General features: G+C 36.3%; 1 protein-coding gene across 1 annotated transcript in view; it reads left to right on the top strand.

The window, feature by feature from the left end:
- The window catches only part of SMARCA5 (SNF2 related chromatin remodeling ATPase 5), a 47,498-nt gene that overhangs the window by 6,080 nt on the left and 18,804 nt on the right, over positions 1–22,614 (top strand). Inside the window, exons 3-10 of the mRNA XM_079920387.1 lie at positions 2,990–3,156; positions 5,550–5,650; positions 7,138–7,238; positions 8,009–8,188; positions 9,576–9,731; positions 9,830–9,961; positions 12,269–12,337; positions 15,484–15,593. Coding sequence (XP_079776513.1) covers positions 2,990–3,156; positions 5,550–5,650; positions 7,138–7,238; positions 8,009–8,188; positions 9,576–9,731; positions 9,830–9,961; positions 12,269–12,337; positions 15,484–15,593 — 1,016 coding nt within the window. The remainder of the gene's footprint in view (positions 1–2,989; positions 3,157–5,549; positions 5,651–7,137; positions 7,239–8,008; positions 8,189–9,575; positions 9,732–9,829; positions 9,962–12,268; positions 12,338–15,483; positions 15,594–22,614) is intronic.

Genomic DNA, 22,614 nt, shown 5'->3' with positions numbered 1-22,614 from the left:
AAGGCTATTGATTTTAATCTTCCATTTGATTTTATGCTTCATTCCTTTTAGGTTCCTAATCTTATTCTATTGTTTCTGATTTTTAGGAAGCGATTTTTCTCCTTAAACCTTTTTTTTTTAATTGAGGTGTAGTTGATTGACAGTGTTGTGCCAGTCTGTGCTGTACAGCAGAGTGACTCAGTTTTACACATATATGCATTCTTTTTTTAATATTCTTTTCCATTATGGTTTATCCCAGGAGATTGGATGTAGTTCTGTGTGCTAAGAGTAGGACCTTATTGTTTATCCATTCTAAATGTACTAGTTTGCATCTACCAACCCCAAATTCCCAGTCCATCCCTCTTCCTCCCCTCCCCCCCATTGGCAACCACAAGTCTGATCTCTATGTCTGTGAATCTGTTTTTATTTTGTAGATAGGTTCATTTTCCTTACCCCTCTTTTAAGATCTCAAGTCATTTTTTTTTCCTGCTGAAATGTAATTACTTTATTTTTTTTAATTTTTTTTGTTTTTTTTTTTTTCAAGTCATTTTTATCTTAACCTTCTCATTTTTTCAAGCAGCAAGGTCTTTGCCTGTTATTCCCCTCAAATCTTTGCCACAGTTCTACTGAAAGCTTATTCTGTGTGTTCTGAACTTGGTTTTTTGCAACTAGTTTGTAACCGAGAGAGAATTTTGGAAATTATGGAATCTTTTGTAAGGCCCTGGTGAAACTTATATTTAATTCTTTAAGACAGTAGTTCTCAAACTTGACCTTGTAGAAGATAACAGAGAACAGAGATCTTGGATATTTTTGGTCTGATGGATCATGAACCACACTTTGAAAAAATAACCACCTTAAGACATCTAGAGCCATTAAAGGTTTTTGAGCATTAGAGAGGTGTGATAAGGTCTAAGAATTGGGGGGACCCCCTCCCTTCTCTGTTGAAACATTACCTCTGTTCGGATTTTCCTGATCTTCGTGGTTAAAATTTCAGTGCTCCTTGCACTTGCCATCACTCTGCTTTATTTTTACTTCTGAGTATTCATCATTTTCTGACAATCTTACATAATTTACCTATTTTCTGTTTTCAATATTGGATTATAATGAAAACTTCCTAAAGAAACAAAACACCTTTTCTGGTAGACACACAGAAGTATTTTTTGAATTGAATAGGTATTTATGAAGAAAATTTTGATTTGAAAATGTTTTTAAAGAAGTGAAGAATACATATTCAGTGATTTGAATACTGTAGAGTACTTTTACTTTAAAATATCTAGACTCTGACCTATCTGAATTTATTTCCAGAGCTTATTTATCTTGATCCAAACATAGCAACAATAATAGTCTTTTTTAAGTAGCAGCATCTTTCTCATTGCATGTTCTTGGCTTTTCTTTTATTATACATGTATTAGGAAATGAAATTGTGCAAAATACATATATGTATATGGATCTCAGTTCAGTACTTTAAAACAGTTTTTTAGTCTTCAGAAACAAACAACTGAAGCTTGTCATCTATAGAACATTACTAAGGAGAAACATGTTGACCTGTTGTTAGTTGTATGGATTGGGCTACATTTGTGGTCCAGTGAAACAGTCACCCTGTGCCTTCCTGATAGCAAATTGGGCTTCAGTTTTACCTTGGTATGATTTAAAAAAATTATGTTTTCCTTTAAAAAATACATAGTTTTTACAACATTACGATGTTTGAGTATCTCTGGTGTTTGCTAGGTAAAATATTGTTTTGGAATTCATTCTAAAATTGACATTTTAAGCATTTATAGGTAGAGATGTTGAGTTGAGTAACTGGTTTCTCTGTTTATTGAACTCTTGTCTTCTTGTTTCTCCTTTTTTTAACCAAACTGTTAGAGTGTCTGTAAAAAGTCTGTTGTCTTAAAGGCTCTCGATTTCCCTTGTTTATTTATTTTTATTTTTTAAAATTTTATGCAGTGTTTCACAGAACTAACCCCCAAGGGTTTTTTTTTTTAAATAATTCTACAGCATTTCTATTTATTGATTGATTGATTGATTGATAGGCTGTGTTGGGTCTTCGTTTCTGTGCGAGGGCTTTCTCTAGTTGCGACGAGCGGGGGCCACTCTTCATCGCGGTGCTGAGGCCTCTCAGTGTCGCGGCCTCTCTTGTTGAGGAGCACAGGCTCCAGACGCACAGGCTCAGCACTTGTGGCTCACGGGCCTAGCTGCTCTGCGGCATGTGGGATCTTCCCAGACCAGGGATCGAACCCGTGTCCCCTGCACCGGCAGGCAGACTCTCAACTGCTGTGCCACTAGGGAAGCCCCACCCTTGTTTATTTTTATAAAAACTTCATTTCAAGATCTTAAATGTTTTTTGGTTTAAATTCTTCCATTCTCTTTGTGTGATAATAGGGAACATTCAAAGCAGTAGATCTTAGATATGAAAATAAGAAATGGTATTAAGAACTGCATTGGGTTAATGAATATTTCATGAACTTAATAGATGTTTTTCAAGCCTTATAGCCTTTTAAAATTTAAAACAGCCTAACTGATGAATGACCAATGCATTTTCCCCCTTCTGAATAAATACACTTGTATTGCATAATGTCTTTTGATTTTTTATTTGATATTTTTTCGTCAACTGTATTGAAGTATAATTGACACACAGTAGTTTTATATTTGTAATTCAGTGAGTTTTGGCAAACACATGCGGTCATTTAACCACCTTACAGTCATGATGTAGAACAGTTCTGTGATCCCCAAAACTTTTGCTCCTGCCCTCATCCCCTTGCCACTTCAGATCTGCTTTCTACGAAATCACTGCTTAGAATTTCATATAAGTTGGATCGTATAGTATGTAGTCTTTTATGTTTGGTTTCTTTCATTTAGTATAATGCTTTTGAAGCTCATCTGTGTTGTTACCCATAGCAGTAGTTTGTTCCTTTTAATTTCTGAGATTGTTGTGTGGAGGCATGTTGAAACCTTGATTTCTGAAGTTGTATTAATATTCTGATAAAATGTGTTTTAAAATTTTTTGCAGCAAACTGACCGGGCAAATAGATTTGAATATTTATTAAAGCAGACAGAGCTGTTTGCACATTTCATTCAGCCTGCTGCTCAGAAGACTCCAACCTCACCTTTGAAGATGAAACCAGGGCGCCCACGAATAAAAAAGGATGAGAAACAGAACTTGCTGTCAGTTGGCGAGTGAGTAATATTTGATACTTAATAGTTGAAGCAGACTTATTTTTGATAGTCTTCATTAGGAGCATAAAATCACTTTATTAAAAAAAATTGTTTTGGTGCTGTTATTTATTTGGCCTGATTGGCTTGGCAGGATATAGCCATACATGTATAAATAAATAAAAATTTGCATAATGCTTTATTTTTATATGGACTGAATAGGGAATTCAGATGTATTCCACTCCTTGGAGTGGAAACAAATGCAGAGGTTAAGCGGCCTATTTAACATCACCTAGAAGGAATTAGAATAATCCAGCTTTGAATTTAGATCTGACTTGGGGTGTGCTCTGGTCTCCTAAACCACATACATGCATTGAGGGTATTGCTATTATCTGAAGTCTGTGCTTGTGTGTGGATGTTGTGATGATTTATGCCACAGCAGTTTGTTTAAAATTTTTGTTACATACTTAGTTTTCTTTATATAAATTGAAGTGTCAAGGTGTATGATGACACTGTTAGGTGGTGGTTCAATATGTGTAAAGTAATTCTTACATGTTGAATTGATAGATTTTTTTTAGAATTTGTGCTGGTTGGATAACTAAGATGTTCAGTTTGTAATAATAAATTTAGGGCAATCTCAGCTCCCTGGAATGGCTATATGTAATTTCCAAACTGAAAAATGAAATGTGATCAGTAATTAAAATATGCTAGGTTATTTAAAAGAGGAGAGTACAAACTGTTATCAACACTGTTAAATTTACTACATAGTATACAGAAACATGGAGGTATTAGCTCTATCTCGAGGGCATTATCATCAAAAAGCATATTACCTTAATTTTATTTGGGGTATTCTACTCATCTGATATATCTTTTTTGCTAATCCATTGTTTGTAACCAAAGTGCTTTTGTTTTAATACGTATGAAACTTCATGAGAACTTTGCAATTCAGATGTATTTAAATTTTTCAGACTTGAAGTTTGCAGCTGTTTAAATAGCGTCAGTCTCGTGCTCTGGAAATGCAGACTGCTGTAATGGATATTGTTATGGGGTCATCAGTATGATGGCATGAGAAGAAACACTTCTATTAAGAGCCTGTAAGATAAAGATACCATGTAGTAAATAGATAAAAAATTGTTCAGCTTTGATCTTATTAGTGTTGGTGAAGAAAAGGAGTCTTGGTTAATAGATTTCTTTTCTACCCATCAAACCATCTTAAATGGAAAATTAGCTTAAGTGAAGTAATTAGGGTAATGGTACTGTCCTGTCCTTCAGTAAAAGTAGATATATGCTTTTTTTCCCCTTTCCATCATCCAGTTAACAATCAACGATGCCTCAATTTGAAGTAATAAAGCATATTCCAGCTTTTATCTTCAGTTTTAACAACCATAATAATTATCTTGATAATATATTGTGAAGGAGACTTTATAAAGAAAAAAACGAAGTTAATATTCTCAGTTTATGGAGAATAACTTGGGGTTGGGGGGGCGGGTAGATCTTTGCACTAGGTTTCATAGGGTTGGAATGCAGAGAAGCACAAGAAATAACACTTTTCACTAAGACCTTCTGATTAGAAGCACATAAAACAAACAAAAACATCCTTGCGTTTTTATTGCCTTGGCCTGTATTTCTGAGGAATATTTCTCTGTCTGGGAAGGCTGATTATCCTCTCCCATCAAGCATGTAGTTTTGGTAGAAATAAGCAGTAAGTTAGATTTAGAGGTCACAAGAGTGGAATAATCTACTGTTTTCTAATTTAAATGAAAATATTTGTTGAAAATATGAAGGTATAATTGGAAACTTGAGAATTGGGGAGTAAATAGTTTTACTTACCTGAGTCCTTTAGAGATTAAGACATCTGGCAATATTATAACTACAGAAAATTAGTTATTAAGAGGAAGTCTCTGATTCTCTTGGGATGTAGAATCTGGGCAAGTGTATTTAAAATGCTTTGAGTAATTCTGATGAATCTAGTTAAGAGTCATTGCTTAAGCCCAAAGTCTCTATTCTGCATATTCTGCAGCTTTTGGTGAAAGCTGTAGTTTTAAAAACGTGACTTTTGGTACTATTTGAGGTCGGGGGGCAAAATACTTAACTTTAAAATGCAAATTATGAGGTTTTTCTGACTGCATATTTCCTTGAAATTAGATTATCACATTTATGTTTATCAGGTTCTGGTTAACCTAAGGTATTACTCTATTTTGAAAACTGTATGTATATCTTAGAAAGCCATGTAAAACATTTCAGGTTTAAATTTACTAATTATTTCTACTGTTTACTTTTTTGTCTTAATTTACATCCCTGTTAAGAGATTATTGTGTAATCTTGGTCAGCCTCTTGACTATTATGTTGAAATAGTAGCTGGTAGTCAAAATTAAAGCCAAAACTCAAATCACTTGATTTTATTTTAAACTTGACAGCTATCGGCACCGAAGAACAGAGCAAGAGGAGGATGAAGAATTATTAACAGAAAGCTCCAAAGCAACCAATGTTTGCACTCGATTTGAAGACTCTCCATCATGTACGTTACACATATTTAATTACTTGATCTCTGAAACATCCCCTTGTGAGATATCCTTTGGTTAATGTTCTGGATTTTTCTTGGCTGTAATTTATAAATGGAATTTTTAGTGATCTTTTGAAATTTATTGATAATGAAATGAACTTCAGATATTTTTTGGATGGAAGCCATAGTATATTAGTACAATAGTGGTGCTGTATTTCAAAGGGTCATAAAACGCCATTGTGCTTGTTGTGGCCTGAATGTATATGTAAAACTGGGAATGAAGTTTGCCTTATATTTGCCCCAGATAAGAAGACTAATGTGTAAAAAAGGGCACTTCATAAAGACTGTTTTTACTCATCTTCTGATTTTCTGTTTTAAATTTTTTTCCAAAATGTACTTGTTATTAAAGGTTTTCCAAGAGAAAACATGGTTAACAAGGTTTAGGTTTTACCCATATATGATCTTGGTTGTCTGGTGGCACGGTTGTCTTCACTGAAGCCCAGCGTTTTTTTCCTGACCTCCTTTCTCTGTCTCACTTGATGACAAGTTTGTATGATCATAGTGGTTGTGAGCAAAAAAAAATTTATAATAGTCAATATAGGATGTATAGTTTGGATTTGTTATCTTAATAATTAGCAAACTGAACTTCGGGGAAGATAGGATTTGGTTAGAAATTCAGCAGGCTGGTTAAAGCGTGTACCTCCAGATTTTTTTTTTGTTTTGCTACACAGTACGCAGTTTCCATTTCTTTTCATGAAGCTAGAGGCCAGAACCAGATTTACCAGGAGAAAGGAAATTTGAATGATTTGTTATCTCTTTCTCACATTCCTACATTGTAACTAGTTTTCCCAGCATTGATGAACTCTTCATCTCAAAGCAGTGTTTTTCAAAAGGGATGGAGTACAAAATACATAGTTTTTTAAAAAAGTTGGGTTATTTATGTTCCATATACTTAGTAATTATTATGGGGTGGGAAATATGTAATAAACCCTGAAAGAGATACAGTTCCTTTTTGTAGGACCCCTTGGAAAAGTAAAAAAAGTAAATTAGGGAAGGGTAAAGGAAAAACGATCTCTTCTAATTCCTATTTCCTCTTTGTTAGGACAAAAACAAAGTCCCCAGAGGTCATCAGGGAAGGTGGAAACGTTTGGTTAGAAACACTTGTAGTAACATTGAAAAAGGAAATAGAGAGGCCAAAGAGTCTCTAGGACCAGTATATGGGTAACATAGGAACTGAGTGATTGAGGTACTCTGATGCCACCTGTCATGGTTCCTGTACTCGGTTGTCTTCCATATCCGTCATCTCCACTCCAGACCACCGCCACTACCTCCACTGATTTGAAACTTGCAAAATTCCCATTCTTAAGACCTAGTAAAGAAAGTACAGTCAGAATAAACATGTGTAGGCCCAAGTTAAACCTCTGAGTATCAGATGGAGGGGGAGCTTCCCACCTGTTTTTATTGTCTTTAAAATGTGCATGTCGTTTTTCTTTTGTTCTTAGATGTAAAATGGGGTAAACTGAGAGATTATCAGGTCCGAGGATTAAATTGGCTCATTTCTTTGTATGAGAACGGCATCAATGGTATCCTAGCAGATGAAATGGTATGTGTTTGATAGCTTTGTACAAGTCCACATTTTATAATTTAAAACCTTATACATCATTAGATTTATAAAAGTTAAGGCTTGCAGCATATAGTTTATTGATTATACTCTAGAACTGTTAGCAAACTAACCCTCTGTCAAACTGATAAAAGCTCACTTTAGTTGCATAAGTGGGATCTTACATCTGTACTTCAGCTGTGAGGAATTATTATCTATGAAAGTATAATAAATTTAAAAATAATACATTTTGAGAAACATGCCTTTGGTTGACTTTTACAATGTAATGATTTGGCCATCTCCCTTCAATTCTACAAAACACAGGTGGTGGGGTCAATTGAATGTCATCGAGAAATATTTTATCCATGATGGTAGCTTGTACAGTTCTGTCCCGTAAAACATTATATCTTGTTTACTATTTACTAGTTATGTAGTGAATGTTTTATGTTTCCCTATAGCTATAGTGCCAAGACAATTGCTTAGAGAAAGTATGGAATCAAAAGAAATAGGTATCAATTCTAGCTCTGCTAGGTGACCTTGGGAAAGTCACTTAAATATCTGGGCCTTATGGAGATGGTAATAGTACATCCTTCAAAGGCTTGTGAAGGTTAAATGACGTAACACTTGTAAACTTGACACATACTAAGTTTTTGCCATTTGTTAGCTGTACACATAGCTTTTCTTTTAAATGTTTCCATATATGTCGGGAAGGATGAATATGGAAGTCTGTTTTGTTTTTGTATTTCATTGCTTTGTGTTTATTTTTCTTTCAGGGCCTGGGAAAGACTCTTCAAACAATTTCTCTTCTTGGGTACATGAAACACTATAGAAACATTCCTGGTCCTCATATGGTTTTGGTTCCTAAGTCTACATTACACAACTGGATGAGTGAATTCAAGAGATGGGTACCAACACTTAGGTCTGTTTGTTTAATAGGAGATAAAGAACAAAGAGTAAGTTTCTCATATTTCATTACATTTTTGATATTAAAAGAATTTGAATTTAGGTTTTGTGGGAGGGGGATAATTAGAGGAGGGATAAAAGGAGAGGAAAAAGGGTCCAATAATAAGCTTGGTCTTCACAAATATTAGTAATTTATAAGTGGAATATTTTTTTGATGGTTAAGATTTATACTATGAAAATGGAGTTGTAGACTGTAGAAAGCTATAAGAATATAGTTGTTTTCTCTCCTGCTTTCTGGGGGTAGTTACAAAATCAAAGGCTGTGTCTCATTCTAGCAGCATTTTCTTTTTTTTTCTTTTTTTTTTTTTTTTTTTTTTTTTTTTTTTTTGCCGTACGCGGGCCTCTCACTGTTGTGGCCTCTCCCGTTGTGGAGCACAGGCCCCGGACGCGCAGGCTCAGCGGCCATGGCTCACGGGCCTAGCGCTCCGCGGCATGTGGGATCTTCCTGGACCAGGGCACGAACCTGTATCCCCTGCCTCCGCAGGCGGACTCTCAACCACTGCGCTACCAGGGGAGCCCCATTTTCTTATTTTTAAAAGAAGTTTTGAGTGTGTGAGGTGGTTAGAAATTTAAGGAGCCAGATTTTTAGATTGATGTATATAATGGTAATAGTCATGGAATAGTAATTTGTAATAGTAAATAATAATGTAAATAGTAACGTGATGAGTCGGTGTGATAACTATCGAAATAAGTTAAAATATTGATAAGTTGGCACATCCTTTTTGGAAGAAGATATGGAAATAATGACACTATTAAGAGTATAAAATTCAGATTAAAAAATGTACTCATACTGCATTGAAGGACTATGTACCTAATTTTGTTTTCCCTTTATTCAGATATCAGTGATGACTCTAGATTTCTTTTCTCCCTTTTTGTATTCTAAGTTACAAAATTGCTTATTATGCTTTGAAGCCCAATTGTTTAACCAGTCTTTAGTTTCCTCACCTGTAAAATGAGAAAATTAATAGCAATGTCTTAATAGATCTATAAACATAAAAGGAATGAAAGTGCTTACTGCAAACTAGCCTTTACTCCTTATCTATCTTTATGTCAGAAAACTCTCTATCCTTTTCTAAACCTATGTGCTAAGAATTTCAGCACCTAGTGGAATCGAGGAAAGAAGACATTTTAATAGTTAGTCTGTTGACTTTTGTACCGAAGAATTTTGTCAGTTTGTTTTTACTAAATGGCTCTGACATGATTACTTCATGGTTAATGAAGTTACTTTGAGCTGGTTCTAGCTGCTTGCGTACTATAGATGACTCTTCTTTTTACTCTTCCCACCCCCTTTTACATAGTAGATTACCTCCTTGTCATCAGTAAATTTAATGTATAGTTTATTTCTGCATGGTGTAAATTTTTTCTTTTGCTACACAGGCTGCTTTCGTCAGAGACGTTTTATTACCAGGAGAATGGGATGTATGTGTAACATCTTATGAAATGCTTATTAAAGAGAAGTCTGTTTTCAAGAAATTTAATTGGAGGTACTTAGTTATAGATGAAGCTCACAGGATCAAAAATGAAAAATCGAAGGTAATTTGATATTTAGATGTGCAAATCATTTGTACCTTAGTTTAGAATTCGATCGATGTACAGAATATTCATCCTAATGATGAATTTGTTTCTTTCAGTTGTCAGAAATAGTGAGGGAATTCAAGACTACAAATCGACTATTATTAACTGGAACACCTCTTCAAAACAACCTGCATGAGCTTTGGTCACTTCTTAATTTTTTGTTGCCAGATGTCTTTAATTCAGCTGATGTAAGTATTTCTTATTATTTTCTAGTTGGAATAATGTTTTTTAATACTATACATTTTTGTAATAGAATTGGCCTGCTTCAGAAATCAAACAAATGGGGCTTCCCTGGTGGTGCAGTGGTTGAGAGTCCACCTGCCGATGCAGGGGACACGGGTTCGTGCTCTGGTCCGGGAAGATCCCACATGCCGCGGAGCGGCTGGGCCTGTGAGCCATAGCCGCTGAGCCTGCGTGTCCGGAGCTCTGCAACGGGAGAGGCCACAACAGTGAGAGGCCTGTGTATCGCAAAACAAACAAACAAACAAATGAACTCATAGAAAAAGAGATCAGATTTGTAGTTACCAGAGGCAGAGGGAGGGGGGGAATTGGATGAAGCCAGTCAAAAGGCACAAAGTTTATTGTACTTATTTATCTTCCACTTATAAATAAGTAACAGAGATGTAATGTACAGAGTGATAAACGTAGTTAACACTGCTGTATGTTATACATGAAAGTTGTTGAGAGTAAACAACAACTAAGAGTAATTAATAGTAATAAATCCTAAGAGTTTTCATTACAAGGAAAAATATTTTTTGTTTCTTTGATTTTGTACATATATGAGATGATGGATGTTCTGTAAACATTGTGATAATCATTTCATGATGTGTGTAAGTCAAATCATTGTGCTGTACACCTTAAACTTACCCAGAGCTGTGTGTCAGTTTATCTCAATAAAACCAGAAGAATAAAAAAAAAGAATTGGCCTACCTTTCAGTCTACTTGAGATAATCATTACTTTTTTACGCCTTTAGGTAGTTAGCCTCGTGTAACCTACTAAGTTTTGTATGCATTCTGAGAATTTACTTTTGTGCCTTTTGATTTTAGTCTTATTTTAGAAATCATGGTTTGTTCTCTCTGGAATGTCATAGAGTCACATTCTTATTTGGTGGTCCTGTTGGCCTGACATTGTTTCAGTGGCTCTAGGTGGATTGCTTATGTTTTTAAGGTAGTGCTCAGGGTGTTCCCCCAAGTGAATTTGCGTACTTCATGTTGCCTGTGTTTTAAGTCCCCAGGATGCCCTCTCCCCAAGATGGCCTTCAATTTGGTGAAATATGTCTAACCATTCTTTCTTACGGTCTAGCAAACATAGAACCTAATCCTCACCTTTGATAGATTATTTGCAGTGATGGAAATGGTTAATTAACTATTTGAACTGTTGGTTGTACTTAGGAACATAATGTACATTATGTCGAGAGTCTGTGCTTATTAGTAATTTCATTTTTTTGTTGGACTAGAATTCATTTTTGACCCTTTGTTCCCATTGCTGGAGTGTGTGTGGCTTTGAAGAGCTTATTCAAATAAGTTCCAAAAAGGTGTTAATTTTGGTTTGTTGTGTTAAGTAAGGATCATTTTAAGAGTAGAGAAAATTGTGTTCTTGAAAGACATTTAGTCAGTGTCATCAAGCTACTTTAGTTCTGCTTTATGTATTTTGATTTTGTTTTTGAGATAATTTTTTTCCTACCACATTGACACTTCCATTTGTTTAATAATCTCTGCTAAAGCTTTGTTTTAGTTAACACAGTGAACTCTAAGATTATGTTTACTAACAAAGGAAATACAGTTGACCCTGAACAATACAAGTTTGAACTGGGCGGGTCCACATTTTTTTTTTTCAGTAGTAAATACTATAGTTCTGCATGATCCACAGTGGGAGGGCTGCCTATAAGTTACATGTGGATTTTCAGCTGCATGGAGTATTGGTGCTCCTAACCTCTGCATTGTTCAAGGGTCAGCTGTATATAATAAATATGCTAAAGAGGTAAGGATAGGGAAACTGTCCTTGTTCAAATCCTACCCAAATACTAATGAAATGCTGATAATCTCAATTTCACTTTTAGTAAGTTTAATGAAAATTGACATTGCTCTAGAAAGCTTGTGTTTGAGTAGTCTGAATGGTCTTTGAGAACAAACCGTGAAGTGGTTTTAGTTTTTAAGGTTTTCTGAAACTGAAGAAGGATATTTTTTCAAGGATATTGATTTTCTAATTCTGTAAAACTTGGTTTCTAACAATTTTCTTTTCACTATGAAACTTGGCATCTGGATGTTTTTGAGAAAAATGTTAAGGAAATTATGATTCTCAAACTAGTTCTAAAATTAATTGCTAACAATAGCGCATATGAAAAGTAAAGAATTGAACTAAATGATATTTGTGGTTCACAACTCAAACATTGAATTAATTTTAGAAATTATTATATGCTATATAACTAGCATAACAGGGTATTTGTAGTTAATATTATCTCTGATCTTAACGTATTTTTTATTTGTTAATCTAGGACTTTGATTCCTGGTTTGATACAAACAATTGCCTTGGGGATCAAAAGCTAGTTGAGAGGCTTCATATGGTAAGTATTTTGGAGTAGGGTTAGAAAGCATATTTCCAGTGGGAAAAATGCTACAGATTTAAATTAGTGCATTATTTTTCTGTTAACAGAAAGCACAGTGGCTTTAGCATCAGATCTGTTTGAATCCTGCCCACTTAACTGCTTAATCTTATGATGGGAGGAGGGGTAATATAGGCAGTTTTAGCCTTAGAACGAACCTAGGGTGGAATACTAACTTTATGAAGGAAAAAAGTAATCCCTTAGGGTTAAAAAAGTACAGTGGGGGAAAGAAGAGTTGCATAAGGACTTAATATAGATAAGTTTTGGAAGCTTAGTTCCATTTACATTCCGTAGGAGAATCTAACAGATTTTGTTCTAAAAGGCCAAAGGTCCATCTGTTGTTCTTAAATCCAGTGACTGTGTGTAAGCAGTTGCTAATAGCTCAGTGCGAGAAGAGTTGATATGTTTTTGCCGTGAAATATGGCTTCGTTTCTTCCTGTGGAGATTCACAAGTGAAAGTTGGTAGGAAGATAGAAATTTCTCTGATAGACCACAAATTGTGATACCCTGGCCTGCAGGGTAAATCATGTAAGCATGACATAGAAGGCCTTTCATGACCTAACTTAGGGTTCCTCAACTTTTGTTGACATTCTGGTATAAATAATTTTTTGGAGGGCGAGGAAGGGTGGCTTTCTTGTTTGACAGCATCCCCAGGGCTTCTGTGCTCTAGATGCCAGAGTATATGCCCTCATTTGTGATAATGAAAAATGTTTCTAGGCATTATAAACATGTCTTGCAGGGCAACATTGCCCCTCCTCCAAAACGTTAACCTTTCGAGTATTTTCCAACTTCTGTTTCACTTCTTATATCAAGCTTTAATTTGCTAGAGTTGCTGGCTCCATTGTCAGTTTTCTGTAAACATTGTGCTAATTTCAGTCTCTCTGCTTACCTTTTTTGCCACATCTAGTATCCCCTTTCCTGCCCTCTAACTGATAACACCTAGGCCAAGACTCAGTGGTGATGTCACTTTCTCCATGAATACCCAGGCTGAGACCAGCCTAGAGACTCCTTCTGTATATTCTATCTTTACTAATCTTGACATTCTAAGTTATAGGACTTTGCACAGGGTACTGAAATGACTTATTTACACATGTTTTCCCTGCTGCATTGTAAACACAAAGGCAGAGTATGTCTTAACATTTGTTCTTGTATCCCTAGCACAATGCCTGGCTCAAAGTGGATATTTGATTAAGGGGAAAAAATTAAAAATTTTATGAATGTTCCGATATTTCTTTCTACATAAATTAATTTTTAAGATACTTTAAAATTCTATGTACTGAAATTTTATTTTGTTAAACATTTGAAGATGATGATCTAGACACCTTTGTTTCAATTTAGATGGCATTCAAGCATGTAAGCACTTAGATTTATCTGTTTGAAGGACTGTGGAGTATATATGTAGGCTTTGCTTTAATAAATAGATGGGTATATGTAGGTAAAGCATACTAAAATCCACACAACAGAATACCAGTTTTGGCATTTGTTTGTTTGTATGAAGATACTTACCAAATCAGGGGAAAAGGTCTGGTGGCTACCATTCTGCTCTGTCCTGAAAATCCCACCATAGCTCCTGTGATCTCATAATGAAAGAGTATATTCACAATCACATGGGTGTACTTAGGAATGAGATAATTCTTGTCGTATGAGTTTTCTATTGTTGCAACACCCCCCAGCACCCCCAAAAACCCGCACCAAAACCTAAATTGTATGTGTTTTAATAATTCCAGAAGTTATGAGTTGGCTGAGAGGGCTCTTTGCTGGTTTTACCTGTACTTATCCAGCTGCGTATACCTGGACGGTTCTGGAAGAGGGCCAGTGGGGCTGAAGGTCCTTGCTCATGTGTCTGGCAGTTGGTGCTAGCTTCCGGCTAGGGCCGCACTAGCTTCCTTACGTGATGGCATTAGAGTACTGTTGCTTATTATTTTTCTCACCAATTTTTAATTTGTTTTGTGGTGATTATATTTTTATAAGCTAGTGTAAATAGAACAAAGGATGACACAAATAAAAGAATATCTTTAGTTTTATAGATGTCAACTGCATACAACATTGGTATGTCTCACAAGTATAATGTTGTGTAAAAGAAACCAGATATAAATGAGCATGAGTCTTTATAGTTAAAAACAGGCAAAACTAATTTATGATGTTAAAAAGTATGAATATTGCTTACCTTTGGGAAGAAAAAGGGGGATAGTGACTGGTAAGTTTACAGAAGGATTTATGGGATGTTCTGTTTATCTAGGAGATGGTTACATGGGTATGTTTACTTGATTAAAATGCATTCACGATTTGTATACTTTGTATACTTTACATTTGTATACTTTACATTTGTCTACTTCCATAAGAAAATGGTAGTAAATTAAAAAACTGTAACCATGAAGACATCTTAATGTAGACCTAGCTATTTCTTAAGTAATGTTAGACAGTCTACATGCAGGTAACTAGTTTGAAATCTGAGAGGCAATGAATGTTGAAAATATCATCTTGAAAATTTACTATTTTTAATACTTTATGACAGTATATATTTTTTAAAAATTTTTGTTGGAGTATAGTTGCTTTACAATGTTGTGTTAGTTTCTGCTGTACAGCAAAGTGAATCAGCCATAGGTATACATACAACCCCTCCTTTTTGGATTTCCGTCCCATTTAACTCACCACAGAGCATTGAGTAGAGTTCCCTGTGCTACACAGCAGGCTCTCACTAGTTATCTGTTTTATACATAGTATCAATAGTGTATATATATCAGTCCCAATCTCCCAGTTCATCTCGCCCTCCCCTTCTCCCTTGGTATCCATACATTTTCTACATCTCTTTCTGCTTTGTAAATAAGATCCTCTATACCAGTTTTTTCAGATTCCACATATATGCGTTAATATAAGATATTAATTTTTCTCTTTCTGACTACATATTGAAAAAATATTAATCTTAACATTACTCTTTAGGAAATCACTAATAATAAGCTGTATATTTGGAAGGAAGAAGTCCTAAGAATAATTTGATGTCCAAGAAGTTACATTTCTTTCTATGTATTTAATAGACACTTTTGAGATCCTGAAATAATACTTATATTACAGATAAGGTCATCTGCATTTCTTTTTGCTCTTTTAAGGTTTTGCGTCCATTCCTCCTTCGTAGAATTAAGGCTGATGTTGAAAAGAGTTTGCCTCCAAAGAAGGAAGTAAAAATCTATGTGGGTCTCAGCAAAATGCAAAGGGAATGGTATGTGTTCTGAGACGTTTTTGAAATCACTCTTGATCCTGTACTAACTTTCATTTGTATTTTATTTTCCTAACTTGTGTTGTCAAGGAATTCTGTTTGCTAGATTAAACTCAGCCTAAAGAGTTTCCCAGTCGTATAATTTGATTAGGACTTGCTAATCAAATTTGTGATGCAAAGCCTTTATTAGATGAAGGAATCAAGTTGGGAGGTTTATGAATTCAAAAATTAAACTTGGCATTTAACAGGGATGCATTTAAAGCCTGCTGCTTGGGTTTCTATAAAAGAAGCTGTGGTGGCACAGATGTGAGACATGTGGTTAACCCGGTGGTTCATAAATACTGGCCCGTGGACTAGTGTTAGTCCCTGATGAAGTTGGAGATTGTAGAGGTATGAGAAAACTTAAGTGCTTTCTCTTATCGCAGAAAGCTACATTTATTTAATTTAAAAGACTCCGTTCTGAGTTGATGTTTTATTTTAGGCAGGATAAAATGTCCTTTTGTGAAATTATGGTGATGACACATGGTAGCTACTTTTACAATACTTGAATAGGACATACTAAAAAAGTTGAAAACCTTGTAAGTTTTTAATTATCTTTTTCTTTTCTTTTTTTTTGAATTTTATTATATTTTTTTATACAGCAGGTTCTTATTAGTCATCAATTTTATACACATCAGTGTATACATGTCAATCCTAATCTCCCAATTCATCACAGCACCACCCCCACCACCCTGCGGCTTTCCCCCCTTGGTGTCCATACGTTTGTTCTCTACATCTGTGTCTCAGTTTCTGCCCTGCAAACCGGTATATCTGTACCATTTTTCTAGGTTCCACATATGTGCGTTAATATACGATATTTGTTTTTCCTCTTTCTGACTGACTTCACTCTGTATGACAGTCTCTAGATTCATCCACATCTCTACAAATGACCCAATTTCGTTCCTTTTTATGACTGAGTAATATTCCATTGTATATACGTACCACATCTTCTTTATCCATTCATCTGGTGCTGGGCATTTAGGTTGCTTTCATGACCTGGCTATTGTAAATAGTGCTGCAATGAATATTGGGGTGCGTGTGTCCTTTTGAATTATGGTTATCTCTGGGTATACGCCCAGTAGTGAGTCATATGGTAATTCTGTTTTGAGTTTTTTAAGGAACCTCTGTACTGTTCTCCATAGGGGCTGTATCATTTACATTCCCACCAACAGTGCAAGAGGGTTCCCTTTTCTCCACAACCTCTCCAGCATTTGTTGTTTGTAGATTTTCTGATGATACCCATTCTAACTGGTGTGAGGTGATACCTCATTTTACTTTTGATTTGCATTTCTCTAACAATTAGTGATGTTGAGCAGCTTTTCATGTGCTTATTGGCCATCTGTATGTCGTCTTTGGAGAAATGTCTGTCTAGGTCTTTTGCCCGTTTTTGGATTTGTGTTTTTGATATTGAGCTGTGTGAGCTGTTTATGTATTTTGGAGATTAATCCTTTGTCCGTTGCTTCATTTGCAAATATTTACTCCCATTCTGAGGGTTGTCTTTTTGTCTTGTTTGTAGTTTCCTTTGCTTTGCAAAAGCTTTGAAGTTTCATTAGGTCCCATTCATTTATTTTTGTTTTTATTTCCATTACTCTAGGAGGTGGGTCAAAAAAGATCTTGTTGTGATTTATGTGAAAGAGTGTTCTTCCTGTGTTTTCCTCTAAGAGTTTTATAGTGTCCGGTCTTACATTTAGGTCTCTCATCCATTTTGAGTTTATTTTTGTGTATGGTGTTAGGGAGTGTTCTGACTTCATTCTTTTACATGTAGCTTTCCACTTTTCCCAGCATCAGTTATTGAAGAGACTGTCTTTTCTCCATTGTACATGCTTGCCTCCTTTGTCATAGATTAGTTGACCATAGGTGTGTGGGTTTATCTCTGGGCTTTCTATCCTGTTCCATTGATCTGTATCTCTGTTTTTGAGCTGGTACCATATTGTCTTGATTACTGTAGCTTTGTATTATCTGAAGTCAGGGAGTCTGATTCTTCCAGCTCTGCTTTTTTTCCTCAAGACTGCTTTGGCTATTCGGGGTCTTTTGTGTCTCCATACAAATTTTAAGATTTTTTGTTTTAGTTCTGTAAAAAATGCCATTGGTAATTTGATAGGGATTGCATTGAATCGGTAGATTGTTTGGGTAGTATAGTCGTTTTCACAGTGTTGATTCTTCCAATCCAAGAACATGGTATATCTCTCCATCTGTTTGTGTCATCTTTAATTTCTTTTATCAGTGTCTTATAGTTTTCTGCATACAGGTCTTTTGTCTCCCTAGGTAGGTTTATTCCTAGGTATTTTATTCTTTTTGTTGCAATGGTAAATGGGAGTGTTTCCTTAATTTCTCTTTCAGATTTTTCATCATTAGTGTATCGGAATGCAAGAGGTTTCTGTGCATTATTTTTGTATCTTGCTACTTTACCAAATTCATTGATTAGCTTTAGTAGTTTTCTGGTGGCATCTTTAGGATTCTCTCTATATATTATCATGTCATCTGCAAACAGTGACAGTTTTAGTACTTCTTTTCCAATTTGGATTCCTTTTATTTCTTTTTCTTCTCTGATTGCCATGGCTAGGACTTCCAAAACTATGTTGAATAATAGTGGTGAGAGTGGACATCTTTGTCTTGTTCCTGATCTTAGAAGAAATGCTTTCTGTCTTTCACCATTGAGAATGATGTTTGCTGTGGGTTTGTCGTATATGGCCTTTATTATGTTGAGGTAGGTTCCCTCTATGCCCACTTTCTGGAGAGTTTTTATCATAAATACGTGTTGAATTTTGTCAAAAGCTTTTTCTGCATCTATTGAGATGATCATATGGTTTTTATTCAATTTATTAATATGGTGTATCACATTGATTGATTTGCGTGTATTAAAGAATCCTTGCATCCCTGGGATAAATCCCACTTGATCATGGTGTATGATCCTTTTAATGTGTTGCTGGATTCTGTTTGCTAGTATTTTGTTGAGGATTTTTGCATCTATATTCATCAGTGATATTGGTCTGTTATTTTCTTTTTTTGTAGTATCTTTGTCTGGTTCTGGTATCGGGGTGATGGTGGCCTCATAGAATGAGTTTGGGAGTGTTCCTTCCTCTGCAGTTTTTTGGAAGAGTTTGAGAAGGATGGGTGTTAGCTCTTGTATAAATGTTTGATAGAATTTACCTGTGAAGCCATCTGGTCCTGGACTTTTGTTTGTTGGAAGAGTTTTAATCACAGTTTCAATTTCAGTGCTTGTAGATTGATCTGTTCATATTTTCTATTTCTTCCTGGTTCAGTCTTGGAAGGTTATACCTTTCTAAGAATTTGTCCATTTCTTCCAGATTGTCCGTTTTATTGGCATAGAGTTGCTTGTAGTAGTCTCTTAGGGTGCTTTGTATTTCTGCGGTGTCTGTTGTATCTTCTCCTTTTCCATTTCTAACTTTATTGATTTGAGTCCTCTCCCTCTTTTTCTTGATGAGTCTGGCTAAATGGTTTATCAATTTTGTTTATCTTCTCAAAGAACCAGCCTTTAGTTTTATTGATCTTTGCTATTGTTTTCTTTGTTTCTATTTCATTTATTTCTGCTCTCATCTTTATGATTTCTTTCCTTATACTAACTTTGGGTTTTGTTGTTCTTCTTTCTCTAGTTCCTTTAGGTGTAAGGTTAGATTGTTTATTTGAGGCTTCTCTTGTTTCTTGAGGTAGGCTTGTATTGCTATAAACTTCCCTCTTAGAACTGCTTTTGCTGCGTCCCGTAGGTTTTAGATTGTCATGTTTTCATTGTCATTTGTCTCTAGGTATTTTTTAATTTCCTCTTTGATTTTTTCAGTGATCTCTTGGTTATTTAGTAACATATTGTTTAGCCTCCATGTGTTTGTGTTTTTTTTACGTTTTTTTCCTTGTAATTGATTTCTAATCTCATAGCGTTGTGGTCAGAAAAGATGCTTGATATGATTTCAATTTTCTTAAATTTATTGAGGCTTGATTTGTGACCCAAGATGTGATCTATCCTGGAGAATGTTCCATGCGCACTTGAGAAGAAAGTGTAATCTGTTTTTGGATGGAATGTCCTATAAATATCAATTAAATCTGTCTGGTCCGCTGTGTCATTTAAAGCTTGTGTTTCCTTAGTAATTTTCTGTTTGGATGATCTGTCCATTGGTGTAAGTGAGGTGTTAAAGTCCCCTCACTATTATTGTGTTACTGTCGATTTCCTCTTTTATAGCTGTTAGCAGTTGCCTTATGTATTGAGGTGCTCCTATGTTAGGAGTATATATATTTATAATTGTTGTATCTTCTTCTTGGATTGATCCCTTGGATTGATCAATCCCTTGAATTGATCATTATGTAGTGTTCTTCCTTGTCTCATGCAACATTCTTTATTTTAAAGTCTGTTTTATCTGAAATGAGTATTGCTACTCCAGCTTTCTTTTTGCTTTTTTTTTTTTGTTTATTTGTTTTTTTTGCGGTATGCGGGCGTCTCACTGTTGTGGCCTCTCCCGTTGCGGAGCACAGGCTCTGGACGCGCAGGCTCAGCAGCCATGGCTCACAGGCCCAGCCGCTCCGCGGCATGTGGGATCTTCCCGGACCAAGGCACGAACCCGTGTCCCCTGCATTGGCAGGTGGACTCTCAACCACTGCGCCACCAGGGAAGCCCTCCAGCTTTCTTTTGATTTCCATTTGCATGGAATATCTTTTTCCATCCCCTCACTTTCAGTCTGTATGTGTCCCTAGGTCTGAAGTGGGTCTCTTATAGACAGCATACATATGGGTCTTGTTTTTGTATCCATTCAGCGAGCCTGTGTCTTTTGGTTGGAGCATTTAATCCGTTCACGTTTAAGGTAATTATCGATATGTATGTTCCTATTACCATTTTCTTAATTGTTTTGGGTTTGTTTTTGTAGGTCCTTTTCTTCTCTTTGTGTTTCCCACTTAGAGAAGTTGCTTTAGTATTTATTGTAGAGCTGGTTTGGTGGTGCTGAATTCTCTTATCTTTTGCTTGTCTGTAAAGCTTTTGATTTCTCCATCGAATCTGAATGAGATCCTTGCTGGGTAGAGTACTCTTGGTTTTAGGTTCTTCCCTTTCATCACTTTAAATATGTCATGCCACTCCCTTCTGGCTTGTAGAGTTTCTAGTAGAAATCAGCTGTTAACCTTATGGGAGTTCCCTTGTATGTTGTTTTTCCCTTGCTGCTTTCAATAATTTTTCTTTGTACTTAATTTTTGCCAATTTGGTTACTATGTGTCTCGGTGTGTTTCTCCCTGGGTTCATGCTGTATAGAACTCTCTGCGCTTCCTGGATTTGGGTGGCCATTTACTTTCCCATGTTAGGGAAGTTTCCGACTATAATCTCTTCAGATATTTTCTCTGGTCTTTTCTCTCTGTTCTCCTTCTGGGACCGCTATAATGTGAATGTAAGTTACGTTTAATGTTGTCCCAGAGGTCTCTTAGGCTGTCTTCATTTCTTTTCATTCTTTTTTCTTTATTCTGTTCCACAGCAGTGAATTCCACCAGTCTGTCTTCCAGGTCACTTATCCGTTGTTCTGCCTCAGTTAATCTGCTATTGATTCCTTTTAGTGTATTTTTCATTTCAGTTATTGTATTGTTCATCTCTGTTTGTTTGTTCTTTAATTCTCCTAGGTCTTTGTTAAACATTCTTGCATCTTCTCGATCTTTGCCTCTGTTCTTTTTCTGAGGTCCTGGATCATCTTCACTCTCATTATTCTGAATTCTTTTTCTGGAAGGTTTCCTATCTCCACTTTGTTTGATTGTTTTTCTGGAGTTTTATCTTGTTGTTTCATCTGGTACATATACATAGCCCTCTGCCTTTTCATCTTGTCTGTCTTTCTGTGAATGTGGTTTTTGTTCCACAGGCTGCAGGATTGTAGTTCTTCTTGCTTCTGCTGTCTGCTCTCTGGTGGATGAGGCTATCTAAGAGGCTTGAGCAAGTTTCCTGATGGGAGGGACTGGTGATGGGTAGAGCTGGGTGTTGCTCTGGTGGGCAGAGCTCAGTAAAACTTTAATCTGCTTGACTGCTGATGGGTGGGGCTTGGTTCCCTCCCTGTTGGTTGTTTGGTCTGAGGTGAGCCAACACTAGAGTCTACCCAGGCTCTTTGGTGGGGCTAATGGCGGACACTGGGAGGGCTCACGTCAAAGAGTACTTCCCAAAATTTCTGCTGCCAGTGTCCTTATCCTCACAGTGATACACAGCCACCCCCACCTCTGCAGGAGACCCTCCAGCACTAGCAGGTAGGTCTGGTTCAGTCTCCTATGGGGTCACTGCTCCTTCCCCTGGGTCCTGATGCACACACTACTTTGTGTGTGCCCTCCAAGAGTGGAGTCTCTGTTTCCCCCAGTCCTGTGGAAGTCGTGCATTCAAATCCCAGTAGCCTTCAAAGTCTGATTCTCTAGGAATTCCTGCTCCCGTTGCTGGACCCCCAGGTTGGGAAGCCTGACGTGGGGCTCAGAACCTTCACTCCAGGTGGACTTCTGTATAAGTGTTCTCCAGGTTGTGAGTCACCCACCCAGCAGTTATGGGATTTGATTTTATTGTGATTGCCCCTCCTACCGTCCTACCGTCTCATTGTGGCTTCTCCTTTGTCTTTGGATGTGGGGTATCTTTTGGTGAGTTCCAGTGTCTCCCTGTCGTTGATCAGCAGTTAGTTGTGATTCTGGTGCTCTTGCAAGAGGGAGTGAGAGCATGTCCTGTACTCCGCCAGCTTGAACCAATCCTCACTGTGGTTTTAATTTTCATTTCCTCCTCTTTTTGTCTTTTTTTAAAAGTTTTATGGGTATCTGAAATCTAAAAGGCTGGAAACCGCTGACTTAAGTGTAGTGTTCAGAGGAGGGGAATAAATAGCCAATGTGGTATAACCAGGAGAGAACACATCTCAAGTATATTGTTTCATACTTTATATTGATAAGTATTTGCAAGGGTCTGCAGTTGTTGGTAAAAGGACAGAAGGGATGTAAGGCAAAGAAATGGGGATGTTATCTGGTAAAGAGATGACCAGTGTAG

The sequence above is a fragment of the Stenella coeruleoalba genome (assembly GCF_951394435.1).
Source record: "Stenella coeruleoalba genome assembly, chromosome: 4".
NCBI classification, from domain to species: domain Eukaryota; kingdom Metazoa; phylum Chordata; class Mammalia; order Artiodactyla; family Delphinidae; genus Stenella; species Stenella coeruleoalba.
The sequence above is the reverse complement of the archived record's forward strand: the minus strand, read 5'-3'. Positions and strand labels throughout refer to the sequence as shown.